The sequence below is a fragment of the Miniopterus natalensis genome, chromosome 1 (genome assembly GCF_054644295.1).
Source record: "Miniopterus natalensis isolate mMinNat1 chromosome 1, mMinNat1.hap1, whole genome shotgun sequence".
Classification (NCBI taxonomy): domain Eukaryota; kingdom Metazoa; phylum Chordata; class Mammalia; order Chiroptera; family Miniopteridae; genus Miniopterus; species Miniopterus natalensis.
Window position 1 is genome coordinate 132,731,595 of NC_142081.1, and position 12,244 is coordinate 132,743,838.

Sequence of the window (12,244 nt, forward strand, 5' to 3'; positions counted from 1 at the left end):
CACGGGGTGGGAAAATGTTGCGTGCTACTCAAAATAGTTATTTATAAATTCTTATTTTTGTAGGGGTGTGTGTGTAGGCCAGCCATCAGTGAGGTTATATCTTGTGGGAACATACTAGTTAGTGGCAATTACTGGACCTAATAGCATCTATTCTTCAGAGAGATCAAAACCCTCCAACCTCCCACCCAGTGCATCAGCTTCCTGCACAACCACTGTAGGGTTAATAATACCCAACAGTCTCCCCAAGATCACAGAACTGCTGTAGTGCGTCAGGAACAATTATCACAGGAATTCATACTAGAATTAAGGTATATGCAAGGAGTGGGTTTGTATCAGTAGCTTATCATCACTGTTGTTTGTTCTGGTTCAGCTGGGTGGTCCTCTGGATAAAAAGGTATTTGGTGCAGAATCAGCTGCACTGTGGACGGGTTTTGGTAAACTCTTGGTGTCTTTCTGTCACGGTATGGACCTCTACATTGCTGCCAAAGGTTTTATATTATAGTTCAGACCGATCGCACCTGGCTACTTGGCCTTCTTTCTTTGGAACCTGGAAGAAGGGGTACCTGGAAGAAGTCCCTTTGTGTTAGTGGGCCAGGGGAAGAAATGAGTGGGAGAGGAGGCCAAACTCTGAGAGCTTAAGTCAGACCTGGGTGCTGCCTGCTTCCTAGCACCCCTCCCGCAGCGCCCAGGTGTGGTTCATCTCAGATGCCCCTCCCAGCCCATTGCGCGGTGCCGGCCCACCCACTCATGCTCAGCCCTCCTTAAGGCTCTCCGTGGGGTTCAAGAAGGGCCGCGGTTACTCTGGAAATCTTAGAAGTCATGCGTGTTGTCTCCCAGGCACACAAGGAAGGTGGGGAGAGTAGCGGGCTAAACCTGCACGGGCTCGCCCCTCAGCCACGCACGCGCACCCCGCACCTTCCCCTCCGCACAGCCCTAACCTTCGCAAGCTCACGCCCACCTTTCGCCAGGCCCCGCCCCTCCTCGTGCGCTCCGAGCTGCGCGTTCAGCCCCACCCGTAGCTGCGCCTCGACGCCCCGCCCCACCATCAGCCTAAGCCCTGGGCTCTGCAATGCGGCCCCGCCCCTCCCCGCGTAGCCTGGGGCCATTTGTCGGCAGTGGAAGCTTCGCTCAGCCGGTGCAACTCTCGGGCCTGCGCCCTGGAGCCCCGCCCCGGGCCCTGCAGGTCCGCCCCGTCGTAGCGGGAGCCCGCCCTCTTCCTCGCCAGCCTATCGGAGTGGGCGTCGCCGTAGGCGCCAACCAATGGGATCGCGGCCGGCGCAGGGTGTCGAGATAAGTGAGACGCAGGCCCGACCGCGGCGGTCACACGCCATGTGGCGCTGCAGCGGGCGGGTCCCTGTCTCGCTGCGGAGGCTGAGTTACGGGTGAGACGCGGGGCGGGCGGAAGGAAGGGAGGGAGGTGGAGGAGAGGGCCGGCGAGGGGGCCGGTCGGTGGCGGGGCGGGGAGGGAGGCTTCAGTGTCTCGTCCCGGCAGAAGGTGCCGCGCCACAGCTCTCTGCTTTGGGGACTTTCTCCCCCCCCCCATGCCCCTCGCGGTGGGCTCCAGTACTCCGAGGCCCTTCGCCCGCGGCTTTTGTACCCGAGACCCATCTTCTGGGGCTCCAGGACTCCGGACCTCCTCGCCTGGGACTTTCAGACTCCTAGACTTCCTCGCCGGGGGCTCATGTACCCCTGGAACCCTCTCCTGGGGCTTTTGTACCCCGAGACCTCTCGCCTAGGGCTCCTGGACTTCTAAGACCCCTCTCGGGGTTCTCGTACCCCGAGACCTCTTGCCTGGAGTCCCCGTACCCTGACACCCTCTTCTGAAGCACTTATCCCAAGACTCCTCATCAGGGCTCCTGTGTCCTGAGATTCCTTCACCTGTACCCTGAAATCACTCTCCTGGGCTTCTGGGCTCCTCTACACCGAGGCCCCTCGCCTAGGGCTCCTAGGCTTCTAAGGCTCCTCTTTTGGGGCGCCTGTACCCCGGGGCTCCTGTACTGACCCCCTCTCCTGGGGTTCCAGTACCTTAAGACCCCTAACCAGGTGCTCCTGTATTTTTAGACCCCTTTCCTGGGGCTCCTGGACTCCTAGACCCCTTCACTGACGCTCTTGTACCTAGAGACCACTCACTGTGGGCTCTAGTACTCCTGAACTCCTCACTGTGGGCCCCTTAGATCCCTCACGTGGGGCTCCTGGACGCCAAGAGCCAGGACGCCAGCCTGAAAACGATTTCAGGACCTGATTGACAGATCTTCTTAGTCCCTCCTGAAGGGAGTGCTGCCCTCCCCCCCATTGTCTTCCCTGCCCAGTAACTTATTACCCACCCCAAGGAAAGGAGTTCCTATCCAGGAACCAGGTTTGGGGTGATGCAAGGAGATAAGCCTGTGGAGTAAAACAGGCCCAGGCCCACAGAGCTGTCCTGTGACCCCCTTTCCTTCTGGGACCTCAGAGTGGGTGGCCCTATGTGCAGATTGTCAAGGCTTTTGAAGTGAAGGTGGTCATTGATGTGGATTTAATATGTGTAATGACAGTAACTGGCAGTTTATGGGTCTCATTAACATGTTTGCCCCCCTTTTTTGTTGTGGGCGTAGAGTCATTAAGAGACCTGAGGCTTCCAGGGGAAGTACTTAAATTTAAGCTGCTATGTTTTAATAAAATTGTATCCTTCAGGAGTTGAACTTTTAAAAATGACTATACTTATGGAAAAAGATTACATTTAGTTTTCAGTGGTGAATGAGTGTCATATCCTATGAGCTTGTAAAGTGGAACATTTTACTTATTTAAAAAAGCTAAGTTTAGTTTCATGCTAATTTACAAAACCTTGTTTAATTAACGGTACTGTTAGCACAGGTGAGAAATACCGGAGTATGTGTTTGGGTGTCCTCTGGTCTTGGAGCATTGTTCATCTGTGTAATTGGTTACTAGAAAGTGTATGGGGGGAGAGCCCATGTTCGCCATGACAGTCATACACTTGGCTGTTTTTGCTTTTGGTAGTTGGGTTCTCGATGGTAAATAACTTATTAAAATATCCCACAATTCTAGAAATCAACAAGGAAATGTTGGCTGATGATAGCATCTCCGTAATATTGCCTGATAGTGACCGAGTATTTTTTCTTTTCTGTACATATCTTTAAAAGAAATATTTTTGTGAGATATGTTAATATAGAAAATCTCATAAAACACATAATACAGTTGAGAGAAATTTATTTAAAAATAAGTTGTGTCACCATTACCTAGTTTAAGATTACCCCTAATTGGTTATAACTCTCCCTCCCTTTTTAGATATAATCTCTCTCCTGGTTTACAGAAAGTAGCTCCTTGCTTTCCTATATAGTTTTACCATCTATATATGCTCCTACAATCCAGTGTTACCTGTTTGAACAATACCTGTTTAGAAGAACACTGTTTATCCTTTGTATTTTTATATTTTGGTTCAGCATTAGTTGACCCATATTTTTGTTACACGTAGTTGTAGTCTGTTTATTCTTGTTGCTGAGTTTATTGTTTGAATAGTGCACAATTTATCCATTTTCTGTTGGTGGACATCTGGGTTGGTGGACTCAGGAATGGTGCCAACCTTGTTATATATGTGTGCTGATGCTCTAGTACTGGTTTCCAGGACATCTGCAGGTTCCCCCTGCGGTTCTAAAGTAGAACGTTCCTGTGAAACCGTTCCTAAGCCAAAATGGCATAAAGCAAAAAGCAGTTACTGTTAATTCATATGGAAAATTTTTGAGCTGTCCCAAACCCCCAAAATAACGTACCAAGTTATATCAATTAACGCATAGAGCCTGAAATAATACTAACATATAGTAAAAGCCAGAATGCACAAAGTAAGTCAAGATACAGTACAGATGCTCACAGACACAGCTCAAAGCTCTGGTGGCTTGATGCTGAGATGCTGAACGTGTTTCCCAGGAAAAGAGTTTGGTGGGGCCACTTTCCCCCCTCAGGGTGGGTGTTGCCTCTTAATGGCTTCTGCAAAACAAAGGCAGAGTGCTATTTCCCATTTTAGCCTTTTTCAGTGTTAACATAAGAAACATTCAAACCTGTGAAGAAGTTTTTTGTGAGTTTATTTGAGCCTCACGACAATTCCTGGGAAGCAGAATCTCAACAGATGTGTTAATGCCCCAGAGAATGGCAGTTTTGCACTTCGTTTTATACATTACAATCAAAAGAGGAGACCTTAAGTGGGTTTCATGAAGTCCTTTGGTGATAGATTAGGGAGGCAGGAGAAAGCAAAGCTGGGAAACCTCTGGGTTTGGATAAAAAGTAAAATGATGAACACACTTCTTTTACTTAGGTGGGTACAGGATAGTTAACAGTCAACAATTAATGAGAGAATTTGTAATCTCAGAGCAGTGCCTCTGCTTTGAGGGGTCTGGAAAAAGGGAAATTTCTTTGATACTCCAACTATATGTTATCATAGATGCAAAAAGACAATAGACAGGATCAGATAAGGTAAAGACTGACCTTTGTCAGGGAAGATCCAGCCAAGGAAATGACTACCCACCTTAAACAGCTTTTTAGTTAAAAAATTTTAATATCATACCATCGTTGTGGTTACTTTAGGTCTCTGAATTTGCAAGACTGCCATGCAGGCCTTCCCTGACTTGTCAGGTTTAGCATGTGGCATCTTTTCCTCCACACCAGCAAAAACAAAAATCCCTTTGGGATTTCTTTTGGTTAGTGAAACAGGTACTGTGTAGGTCTCCTAAAGTGAAGTGGCAGAAGGCGAACTTTGAAAAACAGGGGATCCCTGCATGTCCAGGTGAGTGAACTGCTATCTCAGTAATGCCAACTGCTGTTTCATAGTCACTGTTCCAGTTTTCACTCCCAGTAGCATTGTGAGAATTTTGGGTAATACTGTACTTCTTACTTTTCCCCATTTGGTAGGTGTGTCATTGGACTTCACTGTAGTTTGAGTTCACTGAGATACTGTGTTGGAAAAAAATTTTGACATGAGAGTTTTTTTTATGCAACTAACGGAAGTTGGTATCATAATTATAGTTATATATGAATCTGTACAAGTAAAGGTTTCCAATGTTTAATTATTAGTTAATGTTATGAATTTTTAGATCATTAAAATTGGAACTTTGCTAGAAATTAGTTTTCTGGAATGTGTTTGGAAGATGCAAGGTTTAATGTTTCTTGGAATTATCTTTGTCATATGACAGTGTTTTCATTATGTTGCTAAACTATGTGAGCCAGTTTCCCTGCAAAGCCTCTAACTTTGATGACTTCCCATAAATGTAGCAGTGCCGACCTCAGAGCATGGAGATGGAGTAGTACCAAAGCCTGTGAGAGGGCGTTGCAATACCAGGTTGGAGAGAAGATCCATGGATTCACTGTGAGCCAGGTAAGGCCTGTCCTACTTCTTCAATGAGAGCATGTGAGGGCCTTCAGGGTGGATCCCTGATCTGTTTTCATCTGTTTTCTGGGGGACCTGGCTTCCTCCTGCTTCACTGTTAGGTGCTCAAGTGAGTGGAGTTTTCAAATGAAAGGACTTGTTAGGTACAGGTTCCCAATCAATCCTTTCCCTGAACCCCTTCAGATTTGTAGGCAGTAAGTCAAACTCAATGTTTTTGCACCCTGACATCTGACAGTCCACACTGGGTGTGATACATAAAGACCAGGAGTGCCCACATCCATTGAGGTCAAGTTTTACCATCAAATGAGTTTGCTGTAACATACCCAAAAACTTTCTTTTTTTGAGCCATTTGGGTTTCAGAATTATGGGAAAGAGATTGTGAGCTTATATTTACTTATGTTAAAATGGATTTTAATTTTTTTCTTGTTTTGCTTAAACTTTTGTGTTGTTTTTTCGTTCTTTAATGCGATAATTGAGAAATGTGTTCCTCACATAATGGACTGGCTGTTGGCTTCCTACTGTGCTTGACGTGCTGATACATACGAAGGCCAGCAACTCACATTCTAGAGGATTTGTGCTACCATAATACAAAAATAATGGGACAAATTCCTGGTGGAAGTGCAGAGATCAAAAGGAAAGCAGGAGGGAGGGGGGGGCTGCTCAGTGGCAGGATGGGAAGGTTCCTGGAGAAGGAGGTGTTTATAGAGAAAAGGGGGTGGTTAAGTTCAGAAGGAAAGTTACCATCATTATCTAGGGCAGCATGGGTAGAGCCAATGATGCAGGTCTGCTGCAAAGCAAAGTCCTGGAATGGTGAGTCATGACAGGGTGAGCCCTAAAGGCCATGCAAAGGGATTAGGATTCCTACTCAGTATGGTCATGAGCGCTTTATTCAGAAGAGTGGGTTCTTTTATATTTCAAGGTTTTTTTCCTCTGTTTTATTGAGAAATAATTGACATTCATCACTGTATAAGCTTAAGGTGTACAGCATGATGGTTTGATTTACAGTTATTGTGAAATGATTATAACAATAGGTTCAGTTAATTTCTATATTATTTTTCAAGTTTTATGGAAAATGAGAAACATTGACCCATTTTTGTTTGAGAAATAGTTACCATGAAAGCTGTTACGAGGTAGACATCTGACTGTACTACCAATTTAACACATTGATCATCTCTTATAAAGTGCTGTAAGTTCTGAGATATAAATAATTTAATAGCTGTAAATTACGGCTCAGCACTCCCCCTTCCCTCCTCGAGTTCTAAGCTCTGCCCTCCCACTAACTTGCTGTGTCAGTGTGGGCAAGTTACTGTCATGGCCTCTGAAAAGTGGGGGTGATAGCAGTGTGGGTGTCACCATGATATGATTGAAGGAGAGGGGCCCTGGCGCAGTTGGACGAGAGGGCAGCTTCAGTATTGAGGACTGGAGATTTTCATGAAAGCCGACACAGAAAGAGATGGCCACCTTCTGGGAGGGTGTGTTCCTTTTTATTGTACCATCCTGGACCCTCCCATTAGGAACAAGTAACTTGGTGACTTTCCCACCTCAGCGCTGGGAACTTCTCATAAACTAGATGAGGCCAAGCCCAGTCCCCAAGCATCCCTGCTGCCCCAGACTAAGGCCCTTTTAGCATTTACTTCTCAGAATTGTTCTTGTTATTGCGTTGGGATTCATGGGTTCCCCAAGATAGAACTTGAGAGGAAACCCCAGAGACATTTCCAGACAGATTTTAATAAGCTTATGCTTGAGCACAAGGGAGGGAGCACAGTGGAAAGGAAAGTCCTCTGAACTGGCTCTGGAGTTGGCACTGCTTGGCAGCTTTTATAAACTAGGGACAAAGTGGGCTTGGGCAAAAAGGCGGGCTCTTTGGAAAAAAGGCTGACTTGTGGAATTTTCCAGTCTGAGTCGGGAGACTTCCTCCAATCAGGTTGCTTGGCAGCTGTCTCCATGCCTGCACTGTAAAGGCAAGAGGGCAGACTGCTCATTACTTTCACCCTAGCCAGGTCGTATAGAGGTCAAACCTTGATCAATTAGGCATGTGGGTTAGGGGTTTAAACAGGCAATCAGAAGGGGGTAAAATCCGCTACCTCTGAGTTTTGAGTTGGGAGTGGAGGGGTGGTGACATTCTTGTGGTCACTTATCCCAGTACCTTCTGAACCCCTGGTTTTAACTTGATTTTCTGGCCACCTGGTATTTTCTGTTCTCGGGTCCAAGTCCCTATGTTGTGTCATTCTGACATCCCAAGCGAGAGCCCTCATTCCTCTGGTGGCCTGGTGTGACAGAAGGGGTCTGAATCTTGAAGAGTGGTTCTCATTTTGAGCCTCAATGTTTTCATCTGTAATGGGTGAGAACATCTCCCTCACTGGGTGACCATGAGCTGTTTAGAAAATGTCTGGTAAATAGTAAGCATGCTAAAAAGGAAAGGTGTGTACAATTATCTCCCTAGCTCTTACTTTCCTCATGGGTAAGATTTGGGATTTGGACAGGTGGCTCCTGATGTGCCTCCAGCACCCACAGGCTGGTGTTGCAGTATTGTCCTAGTTTAAGGCAGACCAGCCAGGTCCCGTAGTGGATTTAGCGTAACTGTTCTGGATGCCTTTCCATTTGAGTTTAGCCTCATGTTCTTGTTGATTCAGGTATCGTCTGTCCCTGAACTGTTCCTGACCGCCGTGAAGCTCAGCCATGATGGCACAGGAGCGAGATACTTGCACCTGGCCCGAGAAGACACGAATAACCTGTTCAGGTGAGTGGGCACCCTGAGAACACGTTCTTAAACGTTTCTTCTTAGAGCCATCACCATAGTTTAAAGTAATGGTACTGACAGTGCCCTGAAAATATAAAGACAAGATAAAGTGACTTGACGTTCTCTGCTGTGTAAAGTTGACAGTTGCAGTCAGTGATTCTGTACATTATAGTTGGCAAACATTTTGTGAGAGATTACCGTGTTCAAATGGTGAATTGCAGTAATCCAAGCTGATGGCACATTTGGAAGCTATTGGACCCTGTGAGCTAACATGCCCCATCGTGGCTCTTTTCTGGCTGTAGCGTGCAGTTTCGTACCACTCCCATGGACAGTACCGGCGTCCCGCACATTCTTGAGCACACAGTCCTGTGTGGCTCTCAGAAATACCCGTGCAGAGATCCTTTCTTCAAAATGTTGAACCGGTCGCTCTCCACTTTTATGAACGCCTTCACAGGTAAGACTCACATCCTGGCTTGAAATTGCTGTTGGGTCTGTTTCTAAGATAAGGAGGGTAGTCGGGATCTAGAGACAAGAATAAACTTATTCTCAGTTCCAGTGTGATGTTAGAAATTTATTCCTTTAGAAAAGCCATTGTGGTTGGATTATAAAACCTGGAATTTTAGCCCTGGCTGTGTGTCTCGTTTTTTTGGAGCATTGCCCCATACACAGAGAGGTTGCAGATTCGATTCCCTGTCAGGGCATATACCTAGGTTGCAGGTCGATTCCCAGTTGGGGCACATACAGGAGGCAACTGATCGATGTTTCTCTTTCTCTCTCTCTCAAATCAATTAAAAAAAAATCCTTGGTTGAGGATTAAAAAAAAACAAACACAAAACTGGACTTTTAGGAAAATGTCACCTGAGGTTTTTCTGGAAAGGGTCAAAACTGTTTTCTTTGGGGAATATTGCTGTAAACTTCGGCTTTTGTAGCATCATGCTGTGTTGATGGTTGTGGCACTTGCATTTTATTTTGGGGGAAATAGGAGAGTGAACAGGCTGGTGGTGTGCACAGAAGTGCTCTTACAAGTGCAGTTAAAGAGCAGATTAAATGGTCCCCTCACAGGGGAGCCGCCATCCTAGTCCTGTGGTAATTGGTGCTGGACCTTAGTTCCTGTGGGAATCTGATGTTTTAAAATCTTCCCTTTCGTTTGTACTCAGCTAGTGACTATACTCTGTACCCGTTTTCCACGCAAAACCCCAAGGACTTCCGGAATCTCCTGTCCGTGTATTTGGATGCGGCCTTTTTCCCGTGCTTGCGAGAACTCGATTTCTGGTATGTAATGAGTGATTAATATACTGAAAATTTTGATATTAGAGACACTATCATCATGTAATTATTCGTCACTTTTTAGGCAGGAGGGATGGCGACTGGAACACGAGAATCCAAGTGACCCCCAGACAGCCTTGGTCTTCAAAGGGGTTGTCTTCAATGAGATGAAGGGAGCGTTTGTGAGTTTTTTCCTTTTTTGTTGTGTATAAGTCATTGTACTCTGTAAAGTATTGAAATATAAGTAGGTCTGGAAAATAGAGGACATTCTGTCATGTCATTTAATATTCTCATTGTATGGGATTAATTAAATTAGCTGGGGGACAATGAAGGGGCAGGCGCCTGGTCATCCTAGAACCTGCTCTTGCAGACGAGCAGGTCTGTGGTCTGGGGACCCTGTACATGATCTGCAGGTCTGAGAGAACTGTTTTCATGACAGAACTAAGCTTTTCCACCCTCATTCCTGCTGAGCACGCAGGAGTTTCCCCAAGACCGTGTTACATGGTGTGTGGTGTCAGCACAAAAGCAGATAGAGAAGCCAGCTCCCTTCTGTGAAACCAGATGTTAAAGAGATTCAGAAAATATGTAAAACTGTGTCAATTTTCTCAACAGTTTTTTGTTTTGTTATGAAAAGTGTTTTTAAAAAAATATTGATTAACATGGAATGGTGGGTTAAGTTAATGAATAAGTAGTTTTATAAAGTTTGTTTTAATTTCTAATACAGAAAAATTATACACACTCCCCTACATGGTCAAGAAATTCCCGTCATCAGAATCTCTTTGGGGACCTTGTTAATGTTTGGGAGAGTGAAGGGTCAGACAGTCTGAGAACCCCGGGCCCTGTCCTCCCAGCCCCCTGACTTTGGAGATCTGCCCTGACCTGTGGTACTGCTTATGTCATTTATGCTGCCCCCTTCCTTCCCCCTTCCTGGCCACCTCTTGCAGCTGGTGGGTATTTCTTATCTTCAGTTCTTGGATTAGACATAATTTCTTCCAAGCACCTTAAAACTCAAGTTAGGGTGACTGCTTTCCCTCCAGATGCCCGTAGAACCACATCTCCCACTCAGCTCGTGGGTAGAGGGAAACTAGGACATCTCTCCCTTGGCTCTTGCCTGTGCGGTTGTTCATCACCCACTGCACGTGGCAAAGAAGATGTGCCGCCTCTTCCGAGAGAGCCAGTCCCTGGTCCTGCACGCAGATCATGAGTGAATTGAGTGCTTTGTTAAATGGTATCTGTGTGCACCCCCTTGTTTACTGTTGGGACGGTTTTACTTGCAAGGTGTTACAGGTATTTGCTCCCAGAATGTGATTAACTTGCTGTGTTGTAATAACGTGTGTTATGTTACATATATGTGTATTTTTTAAATTTGAAGACAGATAACGAGAGGATATTCTCACAGCACCTTCAGAACCGACTCCTTCCTGACCACACATATGCTGTGATCTCTGGTGGCGACCCATTGTGCATCCCAGATCTCACATGGGAGCAGCTTAAACAGTTCCATGCCACGCATTATCACCCCAGTAATGCCAGGTGACATACTGTTTTTAAAGCTTAATTGTGGTTTGATTAGGAGTTGACTTGTTTGCATTTTCTTACACAATGATAAGCTTCTCTTACATGTAGCAGGGAAATGTTTGCTTAAGAACCAAGTAAATCAAGGCAAGATTCTTTACTTCATAGATTGCTTGTCTGATTTACTTGGACACTCAGTCTAAAAGTCTACAGTGACCACTCTTGCAGCTCAGCATGGTGGTGACACCACTTCCTGGAGGAGGGCCTGGGCCCCTCCCGCCTTGTAGGCAGAGTGACAGGGCGCCCATAAAGGTTCATGCCCTCAGTCCCAGCAGTGCTTCAGCAATGGCAGCTGCAAGTATTAAACCTTGGATACTTATTTTTTGGTAAATTGCTTGTTTTAGAGATCACTAAAAATAAAATGTTAATACTTGTATTTACAAATTAAACACTAATGTAAAGTCAGATTTACAAGATTAAGTGTAAAAAAATTCAAATTTTATGAAACCTTGCATGCATAGAGAAAAGTGGAGAGACTAGAATACTGATTTCTCATACACTTATCACATGGCTATCTTCTTTACCAACATAATTTAAAGGAAATTACAGACATGAGGGTTTACCCCCAATATGTGGATTTATTACCCTAAAATAAAAGGATATTTTCTTATATAAGATACCATTTTCAGAGTTAAGAAAATAAAAGACTTGCTTAAAGGCCCCTACCACATACCTCAAATTCACACTTTACAGTTGTCTCCCAAATTTGTGGTCTAAGCGAGGCCCACAAATAGCCTTTTATCAGCGTGTCTCTTAAGTGCCCTTTTGTGTACAGTTGTGTCCCCCCCCCCCCCTTTTCATTGAAATCGAAGAAAGTAGGTATGTTTTCTCACCTTCTGGTACATCTCATTGCCTCTCTATGACATTGGTGTATGTGTTCTTGTGTTTGCTGAGAGCTAGACTTGGCTCCAAAGACTAGGTTCACCTTCATAGGCGATGCCTGTATACCTGCTGCATCCAGATGTCTTGGACCTGCTTACCGCAGTGAGACGATGCAGCTGGTTTGTGGGTTCCAGGATGACAGTAAAGCTGTTTCCTAACAGACCAAGCCATGTGCTGGGTTGGTTACCAGGCACCTTGTGGACATTGTGTCCCTCATCAGCATATTCATAGTTCTCATATTCATTGATGATTATTGCCTGGAGCAATTCCTTAAGTAGTGTTAGCAAAGTTTTCTAAAGAATTCTGTTACATGTATTAGTTGGGCTCTTCTGTAAAGAAGAGCTTTCCCCATTCACAGGCTGTGGGTTATCCTGAGGATAGGATTCTGATGGGAAAGGCAGGGTGCTTGT

The 12,244-nt window shown here is 45.4% G+C and overlaps 1 protein-coding gene across 3 annotated transcripts in view; it reads left to right on the forward strand.

Annotated features, from left to right (window-relative positions):
• The first annotated feature begins 1,320 nt into the window (after window positions 1-1,320).
• PITRM1 (pitrilysin metallopeptidase 1) overlaps window positions 1,321-12,244 on the forward strand; it is a 34,568-nt gene continuing 23,644 nt past the window's right edge. Inside the window, exons 1-7 of one of the 3 annotated variants that reach the window (XM_016214420.2) lie at window positions 1,321-1,382; window positions 5,257-5,359; window positions 8,005-8,111; window positions 8,414-8,565; window positions 9,269-9,383; window positions 9,463-9,559; window positions 10,750-10,910. In XM_016214420.2, coding sequence (XP_016069906.2) covers window positions 1,330-1,382; window positions 5,257-5,359; window positions 8,005-8,111; window positions 8,414-8,565; window positions 9,269-9,383; window positions 9,463-9,559; window positions 10,750-10,910 — 788 coding nt within the window. In that variant the 5' untranslated portion in view covers window positions 1,321-1,329. Of the gene's footprint in view, window positions 1,383-4,354; window positions 4,772-5,256; window positions 5,360-8,004; window positions 8,112-8,413; window positions 8,566-9,268; window positions 9,384-9,462; window positions 9,560-10,749; window positions 10,911-12,244 lie in introns of those variants that run through there. The other 2 variants (XM_016214421.2, XM_016214422.2) reach the window with 2 other exon arrangements.